Source organism: Python bivittatus, unplaced genomic scaffold (assembly GCF_059951505.1).
Source record: "Python bivittatus isolate LINGU-HERP-01145 unplaced genomic scaffold, Pbiv_v1 ctg000350_np1212, whole genome shotgun sequence".
In the NCBI taxonomy this organism is placed as follows: Eukaryota; Metazoa; Chordata; class Lepidosauria; order Squamata; family Pythonidae; genus Python; species Python bivittatus.
Genome location: NW_028277074.1, coordinates 28,376,327 through 28,402,879, shown reverse-complemented (window position 1 = coordinate 28,402,879; position 26,553 = coordinate 28,376,327). Strand labels below are relative to the sequence as shown.

The 26,553-nt window shown below is 34.1% G+C and overlaps 1 protein-coding gene across 17 annotated transcripts in view; it reads right to left on the bottom strand.

The window, feature by feature from the left end:
* DMD (dystrophin) overlaps positions 1 to 26,553 on the bottom strand; it is an 886,326-nt gene that overhangs the window by 2,903 nt on the left and 856,870 nt on the right. For 7 of the 17 annotated variants that reach the window (XM_088144787.1, XM_088144793.1, XM_088144788.1 and 4 more), the window contains 6 exons: positions 16,580 to 16,645; positions 15,683 to 15,748; positions 12,538 to 12,696; positions 10,869 to 11,112; positions 10,420 to 10,540; positions 8,497 to 8,589 (listed from right to left, as the gene is read on the bottom strand). In XM_088144787.1, coding sequence (XP_088000913.1) covers positions 8,497 to 8,589; positions 10,420 to 10,540; positions 10,869 to 11,112; positions 12,538 to 12,696; positions 15,683 to 15,748; positions 16,580 to 16,645 — 749 coding nt within the window. Of the gene's footprint in view, positions 1 to 5,318; positions 5,351 to 5,379; positions 6,309 to 8,496; positions 8,590 to 10,419; positions 10,541 to 10,868; positions 11,113 to 12,537; positions 12,697 to 15,682; positions 15,749 to 16,579; positions 16,646 to 26,553 lie in introns of those variants that run through there. The other 10 variants (XM_088144790.1, XM_088144798.1, XM_088144804.1 and 7 more) reach the window with 5 other exon arrangements.

The window sequence follows — 26,553 nt, the reverse complement described above, 5'->3', positions numbered from 1 at the left end:
TCACACTACATTTCTAAATTATAAATCCAGCAAATCAATTTCAAAGCTACATGCATGAACATTCCAAAGTTAAATGTGCATGAGAATGAGGAGGCTTCTTTACAAAAGTATTTAGATATTAATCACAATCTGTAGCACCTAACTGAATCAACTGTAATTAACAACCTAACTAGGAATTTTCTAAAATGCTAATAAACAAGAATAGGGTCTCAGGGAAGATGTCTGTTGGAATCAAAAAGATTTAAACCAATTATATATATTTACACTATTGTTTAAAGTGTTAAAAGGAATTAAAGGAAGTTGATTACAAAATTTTATTCAGTGGGTGAATCAAATTACAGTGTTGGTTTCCTAATAAGTTTTTTTTTTTTTAAATGAGTACTGGAATTACAAAATTTTGGACCATGATACAACAAATCATTACATTAATGTGGGTACAAGAAATGATAAATATAAAGCAAATTAGGAAAAAAACTCCAGAATGCAATGATTGACTATCTGCAAGAAAACAGCCAAACTCTCACATGACCATCAAGCAAAAAATTGTACATGGACACATATTTTATTAAATCAGATGCATATTCAACATGCATTTCTAAAGCCCCTCCATTCCTGGTTTTCAGACCATTCTGGTCCCCTGAAGGGGAATTAATCCAGGGTCCACAGGAATCACTAAGTATATATGACCCACTGTATTGTATAGGAATATATTAATGTGATCTTTTTAAAAGAATGCTTAATATCCTATTGGTTTAACACAGAAAATTACTAGAATCGGCTCAGAATACAACATTTTAAAAGCTAATAATGCTGCCTCTCACCTGTTTGTGACAAACTGTAATTGTTTTAAAAATGGCATAACATGTCTCCTAGGGTATTTGATAAATTGATACTATGTCGACAGGTTTGAATAAATGGAAATGTTCCCCTGTACAATGGCAAAATTGGTGAAAACTAGACTGCATATTCATTATCTCACCAATGCCTGTTAGGAAAATATGCTTAACTATAGATAACTTTCAATATCCTGGCTGGATCCACATAAGAGATAAAGCAGTCTTCATGGCTGGGCATAGCAATAGTCCCTCTCTTCAGAAAGGCTTGCTTTTAATTATCCTCCACATTCCATAAAAAAAGCGTTCAGGGAGGAAAAAAAGGAAGAAAAGCAAGGAGGGCGTGCCCAACAGTATCAAAGCCACATGGTATTCCTCCATTCATCCTCTTTGCATGTGTTGAAAGCTAACCATTTTTCAAGGAAGTGATAAAGCAACTAGTATAGTTAGCACTAATTATATTTTGCATTGTCTGTGTATAGTGGTTGGGCTCCCTTGTTTTTTTCCCTATAAATTCAGCATTCCCAGTGAATTTCTTTTTACATCTAGAGATCTGACTGTTCTAATAAGGTATTTCTCATTAAAACCATACCCATGTGAAAAACTGCTTAACTACACTGCTAACCTTGATGCATTGCACAGTTATTGTGGGCTTTGGACCGGAAGATCCAACATCTCTTCCTAATTTTTTTCTGGGTTAGGCTGAAATAACTCCCAAGGTTGATGGACTAGAGTGTATCAAGAGGTTCAGCCTGACTAATAGCTCTCCCTCCCCATATCTTCCCTAGCATTTTTTACTAATAAAGCCTTGGAATAAGATTTCTACCAGTAAGATGTTAAATTATCACCTCCATTTTATAATATAAATTGCAATTGTGCTGATATAATTTTTCATCTGACATGGTTCTCATGAGGTTTAGAAATAATACACAATTAGAAGAGATGACAAACAAAACAATTATGCAACATACACACATAACCCTATAAACAAAAATATAATTTAAAAGTTTGGGACAAATAAAACAAATCTTCATGTGGCTTCATATTATATTCTGAAGCCAGAATGGCTCAACTGAAATGTCTCTGTCTCTGTTCATTATCTGTTTAATCTAAAGAGGGATGTCCATTCACCTCCTAATATTGAGGATTGTTCATACAGAAAGTATAGTCCTTACAAACCAAATGATTAAATGTGTACCCAAATGTTCCCTTTATGAAAACTTCTTCAAATGCAGTCAAGTTGAGATTGGTCCACATGATGCATGGTGTAGAAGCTGCTTTCTTCAGATCTTTCAGGTAACCATTTTGAATCAGTTGTACCTTATACTATTCAGAACTTAACTGATAATTTACCATGACCCTTTAAAAAAGAGGGCTTTGTGGACCTTTGTCAGGGTGCTCTGCTTCATGGGAATTTTGACTGAGGTACTGCTGGGAAGGAAAGCATCACCCTGCTACTATTCATTGGAATCTAACAGCTGCTTTGACTTACAAGAGAGTTTCTGAGCAAACACAGTGATCCTTTAACAAAGTTAAGTGGCTGGCTGAAGTGGATCAGCTTTGACCCCAATTCTTCACTGAAGAACAACTCATCTTTTCAGGTTCAGTACCTGAATGTGGACTTTGGTTGAACCACACAAGACTCTTAAGTCATTCTAATAATGTTTATGGAATAAATGAGTAGAATAAGGATGACATTTATTTACAATTATCTGCAGCCTGTCTGTCTGTCTCTCTCCTTCTTTTTGAAGAATTACACAATTCAAGGACTTTACAATGTTTTAAACGTTTGAGTTAACACCTCAGACTATTACATTTTCACCTTTCACAATACTATGTCGTAAAAAAACAGGAAGAAATCTTTTGGTCACCATACCGGATAGAAATGATTGAAAGTTGTTTTTAAAATGTCTGAAAAAGTATCTTAACTGTATGTATGGATGTATACATGCATTATTTGGAGGCTTGCATTAAACTTCTCATGTATCTCTTCCTTCAAAATGAGAAGAAACTGCACTTCATATTTTTAATTAGAGCTGACTCCAAAGGTTTTGAAAAGGGAACAATTAAAAAGCTTTCAATCCTTATTGCTTACTAACAGATAAATTGTGTAATCTGAAAAAAAATCATAGACTCAGAGTTGGAATAGGCATGTAACAGGATTACTGCATCACTTATGGATGACCAATAGGGCTGTACATACTTCAACAATATGTTACAAGTCCTTCAGACTTCACACAGTCTAGCAGCACCTTAGTGTTCATTAAAAAAAAGCCCCTTTTTTCAGGATTTACTCAGTCTGAAAAAAAAAAAAAGAGATGCAGTTCTAAAACAGTACTAGGAAGTGCTATTCATGCTGCCATGATCTCCTGAATGAAAGGTGAGATATACATCGAATGAATATTAATGTGACTTTTAAAGCACCTGCAGTTTGAATGATACAAAAATATTCAGTCCTTCCTTTTTTTAAACTCAAGTAGCTCTTTGTTAGTTTTCCATTTTCACTGCAACAATATATTATATACAGGACTGCAATGTTTTCTATTATAAAGGATTAATAAATGTGCATAAATGTAGACAAATTATAATTTACTCAAATATTCTTTAATTTATATTTAAATACGTTTAACAGTGATAAATAATATTTTTAATATTATTCCCTGGAATTTTCCTATGAATCGAATCTAAATATATATGCTTCCTAATATATATTAATCACTTTCAAAACTCACTATACTCCCTGCAATTTTTTTTTAAAGACTAATTAAAGAAAAAAAACCAGCAGAAAGCCAACAGTAAATGAAGTGCTTTTATCACTTTGAGCTCCTGGATATAGATCTAAAAAATGAGGGTGGGACAATGGGGGAGGGAATGAATATAAATCTAATCAATAATTTTATAAATAAATGAGACTATTACATATTTCATTTAGAAGTACATATTTTTATATGTATGCTTTTATTTTAATGCAAATCAGTTTTCATTTCTTTATTCACTAAGAACTTTTTTTGTCTGTAGTCTAGAAAAAAAAGGTACAGTCATTTTGAAACAAAAGTCCATTATTAAATATAATACAAAGAATGATTGTGAGGTCTATTTTATATCTTTCTGTGTTTTCCATTTCTAATTCAATGGATTATTTGGTGGACTTCAATATGCTTTGTCTTACTAAGCAGCCTGAAAACCAAGATTCAGTATGAACATGAACAATTCATACCAAGATGTGCAAAACCCCTTTCCTTGAAAATTTTTATCACTGCAGGCTGCTTTCATGATTTTATTTTAGGCCATTTTACACAGAAATGGAATCAATTCTGCCTAAAACTCCATTTATTCCTAAGCAGAAGACAGATTCTTATATAGGAAGAATGGGCTTTTTAGTTGACTGACTTTAAATACAAGGCTATTGCACTTTTCCATTATGTTATATGGTGATACTTTACCATTTTTTTTTACTTCTTTTCCTTTCTTAAACTATACATGTTTTAAATAGCAAACCTGATGGGGAAAAAAAGTAGGTTAACATTCAGATGCCTTCTGTAAATTATTGACTATTTTAGTCCAAGAAGAAATTTAATTTCTAGAAGAGGACAATTAGTTTATGTGCATTTTTGCTGCTCACTCCTAGAACACAGAAACATATTTTAACTCTATAGCCTTACATCAAACTAAGTTTATTTCTGGTATCCATGTAATTTTCCATACAGTAACTATGAAATATTTAGACAGAAAAAGAAGCAAGATCTGCCAAGGGCTACTCAATAGAATGCAAAACATGATGCCATTTAAACCTTTTCTTTATGATCTAGTCTTGGACTGTAATAACAAATATTCATTATCCAGGTTAAAATTCAGTAGTGTAACAGCTAAACCAGCTGCGTATTCACACATACTTTAACATGACACGGTTGAGCCTGTGGGTGTTAGTGACAATTTAGCTGGTGCAAACATTAAACTTGCAAGCTGAAAGACTTTACTGTTTATACCTCTCAACTCTTGCTTTGAAAAGAACACAACTAAACAATTTTATATAACTATTTGGAACATACACATGTAAATAGAAACCTGCCATAGTCTCAAAATGCAAGCCAAGTTATGATGAACTACCAAAGGCTTGTGAAAAGGATTTTGTAGAAACGTTTTTATTTTACATTCCCTTGTCCAGATATCATTTTCCAGGGGGTAGCCTAATGGGAAAATGTGTGTTCCTTCTGTTTCTAATATTTTGATATCCACTGACAGTTGAGAGGTATTACATATTAGAACAGTGTTTCTAATGGCTGGCTGGGGGAATTCTGGAAGTTGAAGTCCACACATCTTCAAGCTGCCAAGGTTGAGAAACACTGTATTAGAGTACACTTGTAACAGGTACCTAACCACACACATGCTGTGCCACAAGTGCCAGACAAAAGAAAAAAGAAAAAAACAAAACAAAGGAGAATGAAGCAGTGGGAAGCTCTTGCAGTGGGCATTAGATGCACTAACCTCTCTCACTGGCTTTCCAGAGCCATTTCTTCCTTTATATTAGATGTATCAGAAAGAAAACGAAAAAACACACACATAAAATACTTCAATTATCATTATGTATGTAAATTCAAAACAACAGTTTTTAAAACTAACTGAAAGGCTACAATGTATTTAAATCCACACAATTATGTTTTTAAGTTAAAAAAAAAGTATTTCCTTCATTATCATCCTTTGAAATAGGAACAGGATACAGATAACACATTTTCAGATCAGTGTTTTGGAAAAGGACATTAATTTGGGAAAGGACAATGTAATTCCAATAATACCAATGGATTATGTGCAACTTGGAAAAATACACTATGTTTTTTTAAATCTATTTTGCTCAATATGTTTGGATTTAAAAGTCAACTTTATGCTAAAATATTTAATTACTTATAATACTAAAAAGTATTAGTCCATGCTACACCTGGCATTAAATTTACTGTGTAAAGAAAGGGAAGATTGAGTTACGGATCATAAAAACTCAGGTCAAAGAGCTAACAAAATTGTTCCTATATATTTCCACAAAAGAATTTTATTGTTCAATATTCAGTTAAATATTCTCATCTCTGGAGTTTCATAGATATATCTATAACCTTTTATTCAACAAACAAATACAAGTGATGGAAAATGAACATTTGGCTCAATGTTTGCACTTATGTTCTAATCTGCTTTGTGATGGAAATGCTGGGCTTCTATCAATTTATCCCAAACTATTTTTTTAAAAAACCACAAATAAATACTATGCTTTATTTCTTGCACTAAAAAGACACAATGAAAACATGTAGTGTTAAAATTATATAAATGTTATTTCAAACATTTTTGGAAGCATAACATATAAAATGTAAATGTACAAATTGAAATGTTTATAAAAATCACATATATTCAATCTAAAGGACTTTTTCTTGAAAATGCAAGTTCCTGTTTCATCAAAAAGTCATAAGGCACCACTCAGCTTCTACTCAGCTTCTACAATTCAATTAAAGATATCTATTGTAATCAATGGACAATATTATATCTGGTTAAATAATGTCATTTATTTCAACATGACTTTGAATTAAGGCCAATATGTGGCTAGTTCATCTCAGCATACCATAATATATTGTGCATTTAACTTGTAACAATAAAAAACAAGCTTTTCAAATTAATATTTATTATTTTTCTTGCCAGAATGAGTAAAATCCATATTGGATATGCATAAGCTAAATAACCTGTCTTAAAAAATAATTTGCTCTGTAACCTGTTGGTTAAAAAATGTTCATAAAGCATTACACTGGTATTTAATATTTTATCAAATATTAGATCTCTTGGTCTGACAACTGTTTGAGTTACCAAAAAGCTGTGAAAACCAATGGCAGCCACTATGAATATGTGCTGAGCAACACAATAAAGAGTATGTGTATAGAAATTGTACAGCATGTATGTATATGTGTGTGTATATTCACCCCCACAAACTACTTTAAAAAAGCAAAACCAGAGAATCTATAAATGCATTAATATAAATTAAAAAAAAAACATTTATATAATGTTTTCTAGTGGTGCCCAGTCCTTATCCTTGCAACAATCCTGTGTATTAAGTCAATTTTCTTTTTTAAATAAATCGTGTTATTGAAGGGGGCATGTCCATGTTAAGTAAAGCCAAGGCTTATTTTAGGCCATCTAGTTAATCCATGGCAGAGACAACATTCAAACCAGGGACTGCTTCCTTACTACATCAGCTCTATTTGGACTATAAAAGTACATATCAATCATGTACAAGATACTCTTGATTCTGTCTGTCGCGAAGATTTTCTTTATATGTTATTGTGTCATATTACCGTAAAGGCTTGATATTTGTTTTTGTGGATTATATTATTATTCTTAGTGTTTTTAAGATTCCCTGATGTCAGATCTCACATATTTAAGCTAAAGAAAATAATGGAAACTTTTCTGTCTGCTTGCAGTCGTGAAACAACATGAATAATCCAATTCTAAAATATTGTTTATTATAAACCAAGTAATATGTCACCCCTCTTATATCTTTCTCATAGTCCTGCCACAAAAGACTTCCACAGACAAGTGAGAATACCAGGAAAATGGCCCCCTAAAATCAGACCCTGTACTTCCAGTTGGCAGCAGAGCTGTGGAGCCAGCAACTGGCTCCAATCCCTGGATGAACCCTAGCCCTAGCATGCTTAAGACCCAGGCTCCTTCATCTAGCCCTTGAAATCAACTACACAACTTGAGCATGGGCATCTGTAGGCAAGGACAAGGAAGGCAAAAGTCAAAACCTGCCTGCAAAGCGATGATGAAAAACAACACTCCTTGTACCCATGTGGTGGTAAGTATCTAAGTCATGACATTGTGATGCATGTTGTGGCTACCCTTACCTGCCAGGGCTACTCAGAAGTAACTGACTATAGAATTCAGACTTCACCAGTGAGCTGTGCTCAGGAGAGGTCTGAGGTTGCTACTATTGAGGGAGCACCTTGGCTTATTTAAGTTGCTGGAACAATGCTGATTTATAAGGCCTCTATCAGTGCTTGTTCCTAGGACTTTTAGCGGCATCTGATGTGCCTTATCTTCAGACTTTTCTTTGCCTTCTAATGCTATCTTCTCTGTAAGTCTGCTTCTATATGTGCAGATGAAACAAGCCTGATGAATTTACTATGACAACTCAGGTTGCTGTTTGGGATGCTAGGACACTATACTACACTATATTTATACAGTGATAATTTTATTCATGGATGAAGAAGTCATGGCAGAAAAACATAAAATGGAGCAATTGTTATTTCCTAAAACTGCTGGCTTCAGCCAAGCCTGGTGGGGATGGTGGGAATTTTCTAACTTTCCAAAAAGGATCTTCCTTTCTGACAAATATTAATAAAAGTAATATATTTGAATTTTTATATTATATAATTAAGACAGTAACTTCTGGTTAATATACCAATACATAAATTTATTAAATGCAAAAGATTAAAAGAGAGCAAGAACTGTACTATACAGCATTTTATAATTATTTTCAACTAATCATAATATTTATGGATGTAAATGTTGTGGTTTCTTTTTTAGACTTGCATCTTTCATTTATGTATTTCTCAGCATAATACCAATTTGCAAGAAAGATCCACTGTCTGCAATTTCCCTGCATTATGTCCTGTTGAATACTGGTGCTTACCTCTTGTACTTGGGAAGGAATTGTTAAGTTGTTCCATGACCTCTTCTAACCCTGTGCTTGTGTCCTGGGGGGGACTTAGCAGATCATCCTCACCTGATAAAAAGAAAAGCAGAAGTAAACTGCCTTCATCTATTCTACCACTGCATCTATCTAATGTATCACTGTGTACAATAACTGGTTCAGAACATGCAAAGCCACTCCTGATTCATGAATTATAGACAAACAGCCTTAAAACTTCTGATTGCTGCTCCCAGCATGTGTTTAGGGTACAAAACAGTGCCTCACATAGTTGTATGTGCAGAGGCACAGTCACTCTACACATAAAACCCTATGTGTAGAAGCCCTCAAAGAATTCCAGGTAGGAAAACTGGTGATTCCATTAAAACCCTAATTGCTAATGGAACACAGATGACTCAGGATTGACATTATTGGTCCAAACTGTGCTGACACAAAATGCAGAGTTCAGATAGCATCAGGGTTTACCAGTGAGCTTTGAGCACTGCTGTTTGAGAGATGAGTAGAATACAAATGTTGAGGCAGTACATGGAACTGCCTTGCTATAACTTTCTGTCTGCATTGTATGTGGAACTACCTTTGAAAGTAGTCAGAAAACATTTGCTGTTCCAAAATATACTAGAAAATTATGTCATTAATAGCTCCTAATCCATTTCCAGACTCAATTAAATGTGATACAAGTGAAAGTAAAGCTTCATCGAAAGCATCTGTGCAACCATTACTTTCAACTTTGGACACCAGAACTTTAATAACTATCAGCTGTTGCAAACAGCCCCTTTTTTTTGGCAAGGTGCTTAGGTACACAGAAGCTGTAGATTTCAATTAAATTTCTATGGTAAGCTATGTTTTTGGCATAGGAGTTGCCTTCTTTGCCAAGGGAGCAGCAGAAGTTGTGAGACCCTGTTGAGGGACTCCAGCAGTGAATACTGAGCTGGACATCCATCTAGAAGACAAGGTGGCTGAGCTGATATCAGAGAATAGCTTTGAGAAATACAATAAGCACCAATCATTATATACTAAAATAGTTAGAAATGAATTAGGTGAGAATAGGTTTGCCAAAAATAACTTGCTTAGTTTTCTTTGAGCACTATTATGTTATGATTTAAAAAACAACAACATTCAATTAGAGATTGGCAATCCTCAGGTAAGGCTTTCTGCTTTACCTGAGGGAAGCAAGTGATGAATTTCATTCTGATGAAGTTCCATCTTGTATTCTGTATTTGTATTAAATCTACAGATAGTTAAAGCATCTGCTTTCCTTCTAGCTCATCCCATCAAAAACATTGATGGGGTGGTGCTTCATGGCTAAAATTCATAGGATTTTATGCTTTTCCAGCCTCAAAAAACAAAATGATCTAAACCTTTTCAGCTCCGCCTACTGTACAAAATTTAGGAACTGTAAATGAAACTCCAGGAAATGCATGTAATCCCTAGGTTTGTGGTTGCTCATTTCTGACTTAAGAGTCAGAAGTTATATATGCCTATATTTTACAGGCACATATAACATTTCTCAGGGCAGCACAACAAAATAAAACAAAATGAATACTATTTTCAAAGACAGTCCCACAGGCAAGGCATTAGAGTAGCCCAATCAGAATTTTGTAAGATAATTATTTGCCACTTCCCCAAGGGATTCTACATGATGTCTATAACTCATAAAGCAGAAAAAATGCTTAACAGATCTTGTGTGTAGATAATAACTACATTTAAGAAATTTTCTAAAACCGAGGCTCCAGAAAGTAGCTCTTCACTTCACTGTCAGCTTGCCCTCCCAGCAAACTGATTTTGCAAATAAGTCAATCCATATAGTTCTAGCAAAGGAAACAAGTAGAGAAAATTTAAAGCAGGTAACAACTATCATTTTACTGTGTAAGACGTTATCATTAATGTGTGTCATTTTTAGCTTACCCATAGATTCTGTAGTTTGACTACCAACAACACGGAGAAGCATTGGCTGGTTACTTTCTGACCTCTGTAATGAGGTAGGAGGAGAAGACTGGGTTGTACCATTCACCTTAGCATCTTGAGGCTGAAGTACCAGAAGAAAACATAATGATTTATTTTAAGGGTAACAGCATGATCAATAGCATACCCATAAATGTACTGAGAAATAAATTTCACCAAACTTCAGAAGGTTTTCTCTCAAGCAATTTTACAGAGGATTTCAGTCGGCATACAATCCTAGGATGTTACATTTTTACTCTGTGATAGAATAAGTATAAGCAAATTAAGTTAAAAAAAATATTTTCTACAGCTAATACCAGTTTGTGATCACACATTTGCTACTCTTTGATCACCTGCTTTAAAATATGGCTTTAATCACTGAGGAGAATAAAAAAGAAAGGCTGAAGTCTTGCCTGTTCCAACAGCTGTCTTAATCTATGCAGCTGTGATTCTAGCTGTTTGTTGTGATCCTCCAGGATCTGCATCCTGGCTTCTAGGCGGCCTTTGTGCTGACGAAGCAATTTGGCTTCTGCAATGAGTTCAGCATCTCGTGGACTCTGTGGGGAAATGGGCATCATCTCAGGTGGGGATGGCAGTGGAGATAGTCCTTTGTGATCATGTTGCTGCTTCAGCCGGTCATATTCTGCCTGCAGGTTTCTATTGAAAGAATAGAAATGGCATATAAGTATATTTATGAATATGCCATGCTTTTCCATTTTATAGTTGAAATGAAGGTCAGTTCTTTTGTTTTCCCAGATTTGACTTAAGGTTTAATTTCTACTAAATTAAGGGCTTCAGTCCATGTAACTGTTGTCATAATGGAGTTCCTGCACCAGATTATCCAAAAATCATTATTTTTCACTTCTGTATAATATTATTGATACATTTTCAATTCAAATGTCATATGGCACAGTTCACCAAGTTGGCATGAATCTCCTCAGTAGAGGCTGACATGCTTCCATAAATTGAGAAGTGGCTCCTGTGAAATGTCCTTGATATACACCCTTGAATGATGTAAAAGAAAGAAATGATACAACCTGATATAAGCAACTGACTTAGGATGGTCTTACTATTTTACATCGGGAGATAGAAAACGAGTTGCTTGTTATCTGTTCACAATCAACAGTAATAAACGTACTTGTATATTAAGTAGTGGAATCTAATTGTTCATGTATTTCAATGTCACTGTCTTTTAGTTAGCAGATATTTTCTTTGGGGCTGCTGAAAGATAGCGCCCTGTCAGCTCTATAGGGTAGACCAGACTAAGAAACCAATGCCATATAGGTTTAAAGCTACTTTTATTGGAAAAGCTATAATACAGAATCTTGCAAGTCAGAATGTGCTTCCCTCCTCCTTCACTTTATCTTCATCTGAATTAGGGAGCGGCATGTGTGAGACATTTCCTCAGGTTAGTTTCTTAAAATGGATTGAAGCCTTGTTATCTGACCGCTGCCTTAGTAATGGATCTTCCCATTGTCCTTCAAGGCCATTCTCTATGCCCTCTGCATGCCCACCTCACTGTTACCCCAGGAGAAGAATTTTACAGCTGCCATCCTTTTTCTCAGTACAAGAGGCCTGATTTCCACATTTCTGAAAATATATAAAATTAGAATGTGTTCCTGAGTATGTCCTGAAAAAGCTACAGGATGGCAGACAAGATGAAAACTGACTAGTAAACAGATAAGTACACGTTTATAAAATGTTTCATCTAGGAAAAGGTAAAGATGCAATTCTACATTGAACACAAGCTTTTGCTTTCATAACTATTAAATATATTTACTTATGTACAAATAAAGAAAGCAATACATACATACAAAATTAGCAAACAATTTTCTAGTTATTTATGGCAGGCCAAAATTTACATTTTATTACAAGATTTTAAAATTTGTGTTAAGTTGGATAAGTATAATGGAATTTCATCATCCAGACATTTAACGTAACAAATCACATTCATAAGTAGAAAAGAAAAATGCATCTGTAAAATTGGTAAATTACATATAAGCCACCATCTATTCCAACTGTTAACTTGCTGGTTTGAATTACTTAATATGTGAATGCATGGAAGTGATATTATAAACTTACCTATTTTCTTCCTCCAGGTCTGCAAGGATTCTCTCCAGCTCACCTCTTTCTTCACTTTCCAAAGAAATTAAAATCTGTGCAGGACTACGAGGTTGACTGAGTGGGGATTCCTGGTTCAAACTTTGGCAGTAGTGCTGGATTAGCAAATGCTCATCATCTCTTAAAGAAAATAAGAGAGGATAAAATATAAATGCATTTATAACTGCTGTAATACTTTATATTACAGACACTTTATATCTTTCTTCTTTCTTGTCTTCTTTCATTTCTTTTTTATTTACTTATCACTTTTCTTTTACTTTTTGTTTCCTTTAAATTTGTATTGTTTTTATTCTGTTAAAATTCTTTAATAAAAATTAATTTTAAAAAACAGAAGAAATAAGGCACTTAATCAACACGGTTAAGATATATAGATACATACAGAGAGAGAGGGAGGGAGGGAGGGAGAAGACATAAGACAATATGTCATTGTTTGGTACAATGTCTAAGGAAAAAGACAGGAAAATAATGAATTATGAATAAATTGGATTCAACAGCAAATAATGTATAGGAAAATATGTAGGTACTATCAAGCTAAAATGAGTTCTCAGAAATCATCTCGGCTGGAGCCCAAGATTGCTATCTCCAGCTGCAAATTAATGCCACACCAGCTTGTTTTCTAGGAAAGGATGACCTAAGTCTTAACTTTCTATGGCTACTCTGTGCTTTCTAAGGTCTGATCACAAGAAATCTGAAAAGGCATCATCAAACATTATACATACATATAAAAAAGGATGCATCTGTATAGCTCCTTGCTCTTTTGACACATTTAACATGTATTCTCTTGTCCCTTTCTTTTAGACAAACTACTGATTTTTTTAAAAACAGATTTCCTGTATCCAGGCTTTCATTATATTCTAATTTGTACCTAATATGTAATTTCCTGACATATGTTCATAATTTTAAAGCTGTATGGATTATTTCCACTAAATGATTGTCATTTCTCCTAAGAATTTATATTTATGTTGATGTCTTAACTTTTAACAAAAATTAAAATTCTCCCTTTTCAATTATAGTTGCTTTGTATAATGTTGCATAATACTGCCTGCATGTTGCCTTGAAATCAAGATGGAAGTAGAAGCATGCAAAATAAACATTTGTCCTTCATTCCAAAGTGAAATATATTCTACAGTATTTTTAATAAGTATGTGGCATTCTTTAAGGAGTAGTGCCTTCTATAGAAAACTGTTAACTTTGAGATCCAGGTAGTGATCAGGTTATGACCATTCATTCAGCAACAGTTCAAAGTTATGACAGCATTGAATAGTTTTGGCCATTGCAACACCCCTGCAGTCACGTGATCACAATTTCCAATGTTTCCTGCCAGCTGCCCACAAGCAAAGTCACTGGGGAAGCCAGCAGGAAGTCGTGATCATGTGAGATCCTTGCTTAACAATCCACATGGTACTTGTTTAACAATGACAACCAGGACTGCCAGAATTGCTGTCACTAAGTGATGCAGTCGTGTGATGTCACTCTTTATGACATCACTTTGCAATGGTATTCCCGGTCCCAATTGCCATCGTAACCCGAGGACTACCTGTACTGTAATTGCCAACACCCTAGATGAAATTTGAGCTAAGAACTGGTAAATGATCTAGAAACCTGTAAATATAAATTTACTCTTAGAAGCATGGTATCTCTCCCAAAGGCAGACAATATCTGGAGGGTTCCCCCCACTTTCTGTTTATAGTAAGTAATAACTTGAGTACTTAACTGGGTTACTCCACCATTAAAATTAAATGATAGAAAACATAAATTAATGTTCAACTAAACACTGTTTACCTTAAGTAATGCTTCTCTCCTTACATGGTGTGACTTTTAAAAACATACAATTACAGATAATATTTTCCACAAACCAATTCATTTCAGTGAATTGAAAAATAAAACAGATTCAAAAATGAAATCCTTTAGAATTTTCACTTTGTAGGAGGACTCTGAATGATCATAAATACTAGGTTCCTGATCGTTGAGTTATAAAGATTTGAAGCAATTGAGTTTAACCAACAAGAATTGTTCATGTATTAAAATCTCTCTTTCTCTCTCTCACTCCCCCTTCATTCTATAAAAAAGTACATAAATATTATATAATAAACACTGATAAGACTAAATAGTAATATAATAGGCTGATAACTGATACAAACTCTTCATTCTTAGAAAATGGGTAGTACTATCTTGATATGATTAAAAGTTTTAATAATTATTTTATTAAGGTGATTTCACCAGGAATAGACACAAATATACCCATCTGACTTTTTAATAAATAATTACATTTAAAGGCTTATTCAATCTGTTTGTCAGTACTTAGGATCTTGTTTGGTCTTCTCTACTGAGTTTTGGAGCAGCTTTGATGAAAGACCTTAATCAGCAGCTATTTCAGTCTTATTTATGGCTTCATGAAAATCAGCAGACTTTCTACATGTGATCAAAGGCTATGTTTTATCTGTGGTGTCTATTGAAATATTTTTAACATGTATTTTTGTTTTTCTTTTAATGCATTTTAATAAGGTGATGTTAAATTTCAAACACTACCTCCAATAGAATTAATCCTCAACTTACGACCATTCGAAGTTACAATGGTGCTGAAAAAAGCGACTTATGTCCAGTCCTTGCAATTATGACCATTGCAGCATCCCTGTGAACACATGATCATGATTTGGGCACTTGGCAACTGCTGCACATTTACAATGGTTGCAGTGTCCTGAGTTTACGTGATCGCCGTTTGTGACTCTCCCAGTCAGCTTCTGACAAGCAAAGTCAATGGGGAAGCCAGCAGGGAGGCCTGCAAGTTGTGGTCACATAATGTCTCGCTTAACAACCGCAATGATTCACTTAATGATCACAGCAAAAAAGGTCATAAAAATGTGTGCGGTCACATGATGCCTCACTTAATGACTGCACTGCTTAACAATTAATTTTCTGGTCCCTATTGTGGTCGTAAGTTGAGGACTACCAGTAGTGTCTAGTAACTAGCAGGCTAGAGTAAAATTCTATGTATCTTTCTAGATACATACTGTGGATAATTTGTATGTTTAAGAACTTACTACAGAAATCTGAAAGCATGCATACAAGTTAAAAGTATCCTGGAACTTCACAGAGGCATACTTACATGCTCTCATTAGGAGAAATACTATCATTCAGATATGTTCCATTGGTGTTCTCCATTTCTGCTAGCCTATGGAGAAAGGAAAATATCTTAAAATTCACTGTATCTTCTCCTTGTTAAAACTGAGAACAAAAATATCACTATGTGATCTTGGAATATACTCTACACACACACTAACACTCATTATTGTGTAGGTTTTCAGTCAGGTATAAGATTATCTGCTGTACAACACACATGAAATGTGAAAACTTCAATTCTTTTCTACTTGACAATAAAACAAAGTATTATTTTTGCTGTATCCACCCACCCTCAATTTCCTATGAGTGCACAGAAATGTTATAATTTAGCCAGTATTCTTTTAATATTTGAGATACTAGCTTTCTAAAGATAAGTGAACTATAGTAATGTTTTATAATTTAAAGAGCAGTTCCATTTCTTCTTTATAATACATCAGAACCTGAACTAAAGTTTTATGAATTATGACCCATGTATTGAGGATTAGATACTGGGTGTGAATTGCTATTTTGTACTATGTGGTCGCTCAGTATTATACTGACGGATACCTCCAAAAAGAAGACTGCATACTGAAGTTCTGAACAAAAGCAGAACATTAGAGGTAAATAAAACCATGCATTGTCATTTCCTATTTTCAATTAGTTGACATACATTCTAAATATCATGCAGTCTTTCTACATGCGGATTAGTTAGCAAGCTGATTAGTAGAAGTTAGTAAACATGCATACAGATTAGTAAACATGTATACCATAAATTGTAGAAACTTGAAATTACCCTAACTTCATTTCTTAACATCTGAGCAGTGGTGGCTGTGATAATGATTTACTTTTTTAAAAAATAACTGTTTCAAGGAAAATTTGCCTGGCAAACCACCTGATCTCATACCTGCTAGCATAATGCTCAATGCGTGAATGGGTATCATCATGTGAAAGCTGAGGGGACGAAGCAGGCCTATAAGGCAGAAAACACTGATTAATAACTGATTAATAAACACTAGTTTCTTAGAAAGAAAAAAAATGCTCTGAGATGTTACTGATCTTATACTGGTAGGTGTTACTGGCTTTACTGGTCAGTAAAGCCTCTTAAGAACATGATATTTGCAACTTGTGTTGTTATTCAAGCTAGTGCAAGAAATATTTAGGGGAAATAGACAAAATTGTCTTTGGCAACACAGGTGTACTAAAGTTTTTAAATTTTTCAGAATGTTATGGCTGTTCTTTTTGCAAGAAAAGTTTCTCACGAAATATTTCATATAAGTTATCCTTTTTCCCAGCTCCTAGGACATTTCTTTTTTCAATCCATATTATGCAAAGAGTTTGCTTTCCTGGACTAATCCACAATCTATAGAGATTATTTCCTAATTTGTGTCAACTACCCCAATCAAGAGACCCTTCAGACAGAGAACCAAAAGAACTACCTTTAAGAACTAAGCACTGCCTTCCTTACAAATGGAAAATAACTTCTTGAGGTCAGAGCAGTGAGTTTGCAAATCTCTGAACTGCAACTACTTTGTATACATCTTCCAGAAGAAAAGAAGAAGAAGAAAAAAGAGTATGATATACATGTTTATTCTATTTCATAAAAAGGCAACCCAAAGGAGTTTGCTTTTTGGGTTGGTCATGGATATTTGGAAACTCACAACGGAAAATAAGTTGTTCCATCTAGTAAGGAAGTTTAGATAATGAATTTAAAATGGAATAATACTATACCACCTTCCTGCTAATGCACCTTTGTAAGGGCTCAAGAGAAATCCAACTCCAATTCACAAGCAGTGTCTTGATTGCTTGGATACCTCTACTTGTCCCCCACCCCCAAATCTGCAAAAGTCATCAACGACAAGATAGCAGTTGCATATCCAAAATGGGAAGCTTCTGATTGCTTTAAACAGAAATATTGAGTTTATAGTGAACTGCAAGACCTATAGAAGCTGACTGGAAAGCTGCAATGGGTGATTCACTCGCAGTAAAGCTGCGTATGCATGGCAATGTATTTCTTCAACATATGTCAGAGCAAGATGGTTCAAGAGAAGAAAGTGAGACAAACTCTCCCCAAGAATGTGGATTTGCAACAGACTGGCACAAGGAGAGTACTGAAAAGAAGTGGGGCAATTCCCAAGAATGTATAATGAAGTCTGTCTACTATAGGACTCATAATCAAGAAGAATATTATGCTAAGTACTGAGTATTTTAATTAATGACTTTGATGAAGTGGTGGAGGGAATGCTTACCACATTTACAGTCTTACAATTTATAAATTTACAATTGTAAATTTAAAATTTACAGTTTTAAATGGGATGGTTAATATTCTAGAAGGCAGAAATAAATTTCAAAACAAACTTGAGAGATTAGAAAAAAGGTTAAGTGGTTGAAAGTAACAGAATGAAATTTAATAGAGACAAGTGCAAAGTTCTTAACTTATAAAATAAAAATCAAATCCACAGGTACAGGATGAATGATACCTGGGATTTGTAATAGTATTTGCGAAAAATATTTTAGAACAGTTGTGGATTGCAACTCAACATAAACAAGCTGATACAGCTGCAAAGAAAGAAAATGCAATTTTAGAGTTCATCCAAAGAAATATAATTTCCAATATTTACAGTAATTGTTCCACTCTATTTGGCTTTGGTCAGGTCTCACCTCAAGAACTACACAAAAGATTCAGAGAAATCAGAGTTTGTCAGAGAACAAAGGTGATCAGAGATGTAGAAACTAAACTCTATAAAGAAAGACTGACAATGTTAGCTTTTAAAAATATCAGGTGAGTGGGAATATGATAACTGTCTAAAAATACCTGAATAATCCTTCACATAGGGTATGTCACAGAGAAGAAAGTTAGGTCATGCTCTCTCCAATTCCAGAGTAAAGCACATGGAATAGTGGATTTAAGTTAGAGTAAGGCTTGTTTTAATAGAATATTAGGGGAAAATGTCCTAACTATAAAAATAGTTGGACAGTGGAACTAACTGTCCAGAGAGGCACCCCTTCTTTGTATGTGTTCAAGAAAGGCTAGGAAGTCCTCCCTCTAGACGGTTTAATTTGGATACCTGTACTGTGCAGATGGTTGGACTCACAACCTAAATGACTCTATGATTATTGATACACTGAGGCTGGAGAATTCTGGGAGTGGAAGACCATAAAGCTGCCAAGGTTGAGGAACACTGGGTTAGAGATGGAAGTGAGAAAGATTAGATTTATCCAAAATTCCCAAGGCTTCAGAAAGGAAACTCCTTAAATTACAGTAGAGAACATACAGATCAGTAAACTTCAGTTATTCAATATACTAGTTTTAGGGTCTTAATGCTTCAAGCCATGGTGAAACTCCTATTTGTATAGCCTTTCCCAGAACAACAACAAAATAAACAAAGTAAACAATTATGCCAACATTAAATAAATAAGGCCCTCCCCAAACATATGCACCTACAAAAGAGCCATATTAGTAACTGGATAATTGTCTTTTTTTTATCCATTTTCTCTGACAAGGTTCATGTGAATTTTTTTCCCTGGGTTTGTTAACCAGAGTGCTATTGAGGACAGTATTCCATTCCCATTTGTTTGATGAATTAATACATTCTTACACTTGCTTTTTCTTTTCACTTTTAGTATTTGACAAAATAAAGGTATTATTTTAAATGTAACAATACCGTTTTTTTTGTGGGAGAATTGTCCAGGTGTGCGCATTACTTTTCTTATTCAAGCTATTATCATGAACAACTTAATTCTAAGTTAATTTTTATGTGAAGTCTACCTACTGTATAAATTTAAGATATTGGGTCTCATTTGGCAGAGAGAAAGAGAGAGAGAAAAAAAAAACACTTCTAAAACAATCACTTAATTCATTTTCTTGAAATAAACCACAAATTACTTTTATGTTAAGTATTTCTGTAAAATGGGCCTGTTATGGGAAAAACGGTTCAGTTTATCTTTTCTTTGATTGAATGAGATAACTCATCCTAAAAAACAAGGAGCTTTTAAAATACTGATGTGTGGCAGTTTAATAACATTTTAAAACCTTACATACAATTTTTAAATCAATTGTACCTGTGGATTTGTTTTCTTAGAATTTTAGAATGTGAATTTATTTCTGTTTCTATCCAATCTGTGCTGCCATAGTTTCTTAGAGATTACCCACACACACACACACACATGCACTTCAAATATATTTATATTACTAAACAGGAAAGCAGTAGTTTGCTTGTTTTAACAATTACTGCTACTTCACTTTTATGAAAAGTTGATTAGATCTTCTAAAACTTTCTATAAAACACATTCAGTCTGTGCAAGCATTTGGAGAAGTGGGATATAAATCCATCAGCTTCATAGTCATCTCTAAATATGAACCTTATTTATAAGTAGGTGTGCTTTGAAGAATTCTAGTTTTACTTTCAGAGTTTTACTTTTCTTTCATATCATGACCATCACTAAGTTTTGCTACCTTGGTTTGGATACACAGCTGCTTTCTTCATTAAGGAAAATTGGACATAACTAAGAAATTCTATTGGCCTATATGCACCTATTTGGATTTCTCTACAGTACACATAGGAACTGGTACATAAATTCAAAATTTTACATTTACATTTAATTTTTAAATGTAAGAATAGAAGTTCAGTGATGCATAATTATATTTAAAACTGACAATGGTTGGTAGCAAAAACAATTTAGAGGCTTTATTTTCTTTTTCGGGCAATCTCTAAACAGGCATTACTGAATTATCAAAGACTTCTCAGCACCCTATGAAAATTCACTATTGACTGGTATGATAAAAATACAAGTAATAGAAATAATTTGAAATTTGGTACTTCCTGTACAAGAGAAGAATTTAAAAAAAAAATCACCAAAAAGTATCTCATGATGGGACTAACAAAGGATACCAGTCTGAAGAAATTTAGAATGCCTGCTATTTTGAGATGAATTAGTTTTAATGCACATATTTTGCTGTTTTTTTCCCCCCCTCTAAAACAAGATGTCAGCACTGCCAGAAGAGAAAGAAATCAGGATGAAGTAAAAAACAGACCAGTCAAAACCTTCACAAAAGCTGCTGTTTATGGCAAAGGGAGGATGGGATCTCTGTAGAGAAAAGGATGGAGGCACTCAGGATATGTTAAGAATTTCACTTATGACAATTAGATAAGAAAAGGCATTAGGTAACACCTGATACGACTGACTTTTCTCTTACTCTTAAGTAATGACTTCATGGCAGTACAGAATATGTGTGTCTGCCAGTATGCATATGGCAATAATGAAATTATTTTTGGAATTTGTGATCAAGCCTGTGTGGTTTATCTTGCTAGTAGCATTGGACTACCATAGTAGTCTACCTCTAAGTGCTACAAGCCAATGGAAATCTCTAGCAAACCCTAATAAGCCTAGCTGATTATTGACTTATGAGTCCTACTTATCAGAAAAACAGCAACGCATGAATCTGTGACATAGAAAGGGCATGTGGTGATGTATATATCCATTTCCTTTTGAAGGAGTAGCAAAGTGGAAGCACTCACACACTTGATCACAGTAAGGGAGAATTGTAAAGAATATACTGATTATTCTGTTTGAATGATTACAGTGAACGATAATAACCCATTTAAATATCTGTCAATGTGATGATAGTACAGGTAAGAAAAACATAATAGGAAAGTATAAAGTTGGAAGGACCACTTAGACTATGACCACAAATCACCTGGTCCATGTAGGAATCCAAATTAAAGTATCCACAACAGATGGTTGTCTAGTTCTCCACCTTTCTAAATTACACAAACCAAAAGGAAGTTTTTCTAATGTTTAGCTGGAATCTTAATTCCTGTAACTTAAACCAATTATTCCATGTTCCACTCTCTCGGATGAGACACAGTCTTGGTGTTCTTCTGGGTGACATCTTTTTAGTTACTTGAAGAATTCTATCATACCCTGCTCAATTAAATATTCCTAGTTCCTTTATTAATTAAATTAAATTTATTGGATTTTGAGGATGCCTGACTCCCCAAAACAAACATGCAAGCAAAACAAAATCCCCCCCCCACACCTCTGGGGGGCTTACAATATTTAGTATACATAATTTAAGAAGCATGACCACTTCAACAGCATTCAAAAAATACTCAACAAGAGCTCTACAACCACCTAATTGCAGGCCTAGGAACCAAGCCACGTCTTTACTTCCAGAACACTTGGAGAGTGGGAGTCATACATATCTCACGGGGATGTTAGTTTTAAGTCACATGATAATCCTTATCAGAGATGTCCTTCTCTGAAACTGTGTGAATCATTCTTAAAATATAGTGTCTGGGATGTGACAAAAAGAGAATAAAGAGAGATCAATTACTTCCAATCATTTGGAAAATATACCTTGGTCAATGCAGTTTAAAATTGTGCTCGTCTTTTTTTTTTTTTTTGCAGCCACCTCACACTGTTGGTTCACATTTAATTTGTAATTGACTACTGTTAATAAACAGAAACAAGGACTAATATATATTAAGAACATTACATAGTTAGCTACAAGAAAGTAACACATTCATTTAAATTCCAAGTACAGTAAACAAAATGTGGTCCAGTGTGTGTAACCAATTAGCTGTTGGTCTAATTTAGTGATTTTGGGAATGAATCATTTATGTAAATCATATATAAGACACTGCATAACATGGGCCATAAGTTCAGACTAACATATCATATAGAAACAGTGCAAGATATAAAGTATCCAAATCTCTAAACAAAAAAGGTATGTCTAGGGAGTTTGGGTAAAGGGCTGCTACACTGTATGCAGTACTATATGTATCATTCTCAGCATAATTTCCTATCTACTCCAGCAAGACAATGAAGACAATGTGGGAAAAGGCCTTCTTTGTGTTGATTAGTCCTTTTGGAAGAGACTCCCTAAGACTACCTCTATAATGTTGTTTTTAGGAAGGCACTACAGCAAAATTGTAGCATTCTGCCAGGCTTTGGGTGACTGAATTGCTCATCTGCCTTGCCCTTGAGGTAGGGATGTTAGAAGTTGATTTTAAGTTTTATCTCTGATTTTAGTTTACCTTTGATTATTTATATGGAACAGTTTTTATGGTAATAGGCATAGGATTTCTTACAACATGGTATGTTTTTGACTGAAAACTGCCTAGAATTTTTCCAATATGGTTATAAAGTTTATAATAGATAAATAAACAAAATAGTGTGATGTTATTTTTTGGAAGCATGATGAAATACTGAACATTTAAATTTGATTGGGATAGACAATTAAGAACTTGAAGTATACTTGAAAAGAACTGCAAGACAAATCCCTTTATTAAACAAAGGGCAACACCTGGCAGGCTGTTTGGTCCCTGAAGCTAATCAGGAATGGGCCTAAGTAGGGCTTGGATGGAACCTGTATGCTGGACTGAAAAGTAAGAGGAAAAAAAATCCAAGAAATGACAATGAAGGCGTCTTTTAAAAATAATTAAAATAACTACACAATCTTGTAAAGATACTCTGAACTCCAGTTAAAATATTAATAAGAGCACAATCCAATGTTGAAACTGGATCTTTTCATTATTAATTTAAATTTGGCACAAACACATCACTCTGAGCTGAATATAAATCTACAAGGCAGGATATAAATCTAACAAATAAACAAAAATAAAAATGGTAACTTAATAGAAATAGGTCAAGAAGATCAGTGGGATGATGATACAAATTACAAAATTTGTTTTAAGGCCTAGTTTTCTTACCAGAGTAATATTCCATGAAAATGAATCCACAAGTACCACCTGTAATTCATGCATCTGAGAAAATTCCAGTGCCACTAGGGGATAAAATAAAATAAACAAGAATATAATGTGAGAGTCAATGTAGAAGAATCTACAGCAGGGATGAGGAACCAGTAGCCCTCCATATGTTGCTGAACTACAACTCTCACAGTCCCAGCCAGCATGGCCAAAGATAAGGGATGCTGGAAGATGTAATTCATCAGTTTCAGACGGAGTGGGGTGGGGGGGCACAGGTTCCCCAATCCTGACCTACAGCGTGGATCAAATTAATAGCTGTTGAGGATACAACTCTCAAGAGCCCAAATATGAACAATTTTCAATTGCTCACTGTAGAATAAAAAAAACAGCATATTAGCAGGAATAACTCTATTTACAGCCTCACGTCAGTAGAAGATTTTCTGCAGTTTTAGCTAGAGGGCAAAAGATTTGGTACAGATTGACAAGATTATTGCTTCAGAGGTAAACAAAGGAGATGATCCAACAGATGAAGTCAGACATTAACAGAGATGATGAAGGCTACAACCAGACATAAAAGAATACAATGATTGACTAGAATGAGGTCTAGATGATATTGGGAGAGAAACTGAAATTAATAAAAGAAAATGCAAATTTGTTCTAAGACATACTGTAGCTGTTCAATGGATAAAAACGATTTCAACTAAACAGAAGTTCAAATGCCTTCTCTAAGTACTTTGGACTAGCCACATCTAGCAAAGACATGAAAGGAGATAACAAACATTTCTAAATATAAAACTACTGTACGATATCACTATTGAGCCAGCAATTAGCTCAAGACAGCGAATACTAAAGAGGTGAAATCAAAATTAAAAACATGATTCTGGAAGAACTTCAATGTGAAAGAACTATCAGATGTACTTCTGTTTCAAGATTGAGAACTATATTGCTGCAAGAAGGCTTGTTGTTATATGTATTTCCAAAACATTAATGAGTATTGAACAAAAATACTGGCAATAGAATTGGATGCACGAGACTCCATGAACTAATTTATGGAAAAACAGTGAAAACAGGTTAAAAAAAAAAAAAAGAACTTACGAATTTGTATATGCTGCTCTTACAAGAATCCAAAGAGGGCTAGTAATTTTATAGAAACATTGATTATAATTGATGTATAGACTAAGCGAATATTTACCAATTCCTGATGTTCCTTCTAGGACATATTTGTCAAGAGAAAAGAATAATTCTTACGGACTTTTATACACTCTGTTTTATACTCCAAATCTTAAGAACACTATTAATCCACAAAACAATTCTGCAAGGGCCAGCAAGCAAAGGAGAAACTCTGGAAGATATCTCCATTTGTTGAAATGCTATGGAGATTATAAATGAAAACAGAGTCCTATTCTAAAATGACAAATCCTGACTAGGCAAGAAGGAGAGAAATAATGCCAAGTATGACGGTTGCCTGTGTACTGAAGATGTGATACAGTGGTCAGAAGGAACTCATACCACTTTATGAAATTCCAAAAGGACTCTGGCAAAGATATAACTGGATATGGAGAAGCCTCTGTTTACACAGAGAGGTGGAATGATAAAATCTATTGTATGATAGCAATATTATGTTTTAAAAGAGAGTTGCAATTTTAATAATAATAGGAACCAAGTGTTCCATTAATGGCTGTATGGTGAAAACAGTTCTGAAAAATACCAGCAAATGATATAAGCCATTTGTACTAAGAGATGCACAGTGTTAAGCTTGTTTTATTGCATGCCTCATTTTCCAAATGTTTACATAAGATTTGCTGTATCACACATTACAGCGCTATGCTCATTTCTCAGGTTTTGTTTTTTTAACCTTCTTTAATGGTAACTTGTTTTGTCAATAGAGCACTTCATGAATTCCAGTTTATCATCTAGGCTTTGCTATATGAAAGCCTTACTCTCTTGACTGTCTCCCAGGCTTAGAGCAGCATCTGCCTAATTGTCAACTGAATGAAATAATATTTTGAAGCTTAGCACTATTTTGAATTTCATGCTCAATTAATTATCACTGACTCTAAAACTTTACAGACTCTAGATTACAAACCATACTAAAAATAGTATGAACTATTATAAGCAATGGGCAAAACTAAGTGTCTATCACAAAATTAGGCGGCATTCAAGAATTTATGGTGTTAATTTTAAAAAGTGTGATATTAGATTATCCATTTGAGTTATCATGGGAAGCATGGCCCGGGGCAAACATGACAGACAACCTTCCTTAGAGTTAAAGGAATGGATGGGGATCATGTATGCAATTTCAAGATAACCCATGCCTCTTTCCTAAAGTCAAGATTGAGGAGGAATACTGTGGAAGTACTGTATTATTGACTGCTGAAATTCTTGTAAGGAAATATTGTGGAATATTATTGAATGGGGTGGACCTAGTCCTGACACCCATAGTTTAGGTCTGATTAGTAAGGCCAGTCAAAACTAATTTTTATGTCCCTTATATTGGTGAACATACAGCAAGAAACATGTTGCAGATACAATAATGTAGTTTTAGATACCACCAACATTAATTCAATCCAGAACTTTAGATACAAAGCAACAAAGAGGATATTTATTAGCCTCTTAATCAGGTGCAGTTAGTCTTCACAGTAACCTATGCATAACATTACTTTAGTATATTTAGCATAATTTAATAAATTATATTAAACAGTATAATTTTAATACTGCTCATTTTAATAAGTATTATTTGCAAACCAAATATCAGACACCATACAAATTTTAGTACTATTTGTAAATTAATTTTAGGCTTCCTTTTGGCTAATGTTTGGCAGACATATGAATTAACTAGCATAAACAAATATTTTAAAGCAATCTTAGTTCTATTATCATTCGATATCGACACCTATTCTTGTCTAAAATATATAGTTATTTCATATCCTCCATTACTTACTTAATAAAGGTTAAAAAAAAATAGCCATTTTCTCCTGAAGCTCAACATAATTCAACTGATAGTAAGCAATTCTAGCTTACTGTTACCAACGAGATTTACACATGAACATAATTCTTTTGTGAACAATACAGGTCTTGTTAATGTTAGACAGAAGAGAGTTAATAAGAATGCTTGTTTTCAGTAACTGCTCTTTGCTGTTATTTAGTCAAGCCCATAACAGTTTAGGGG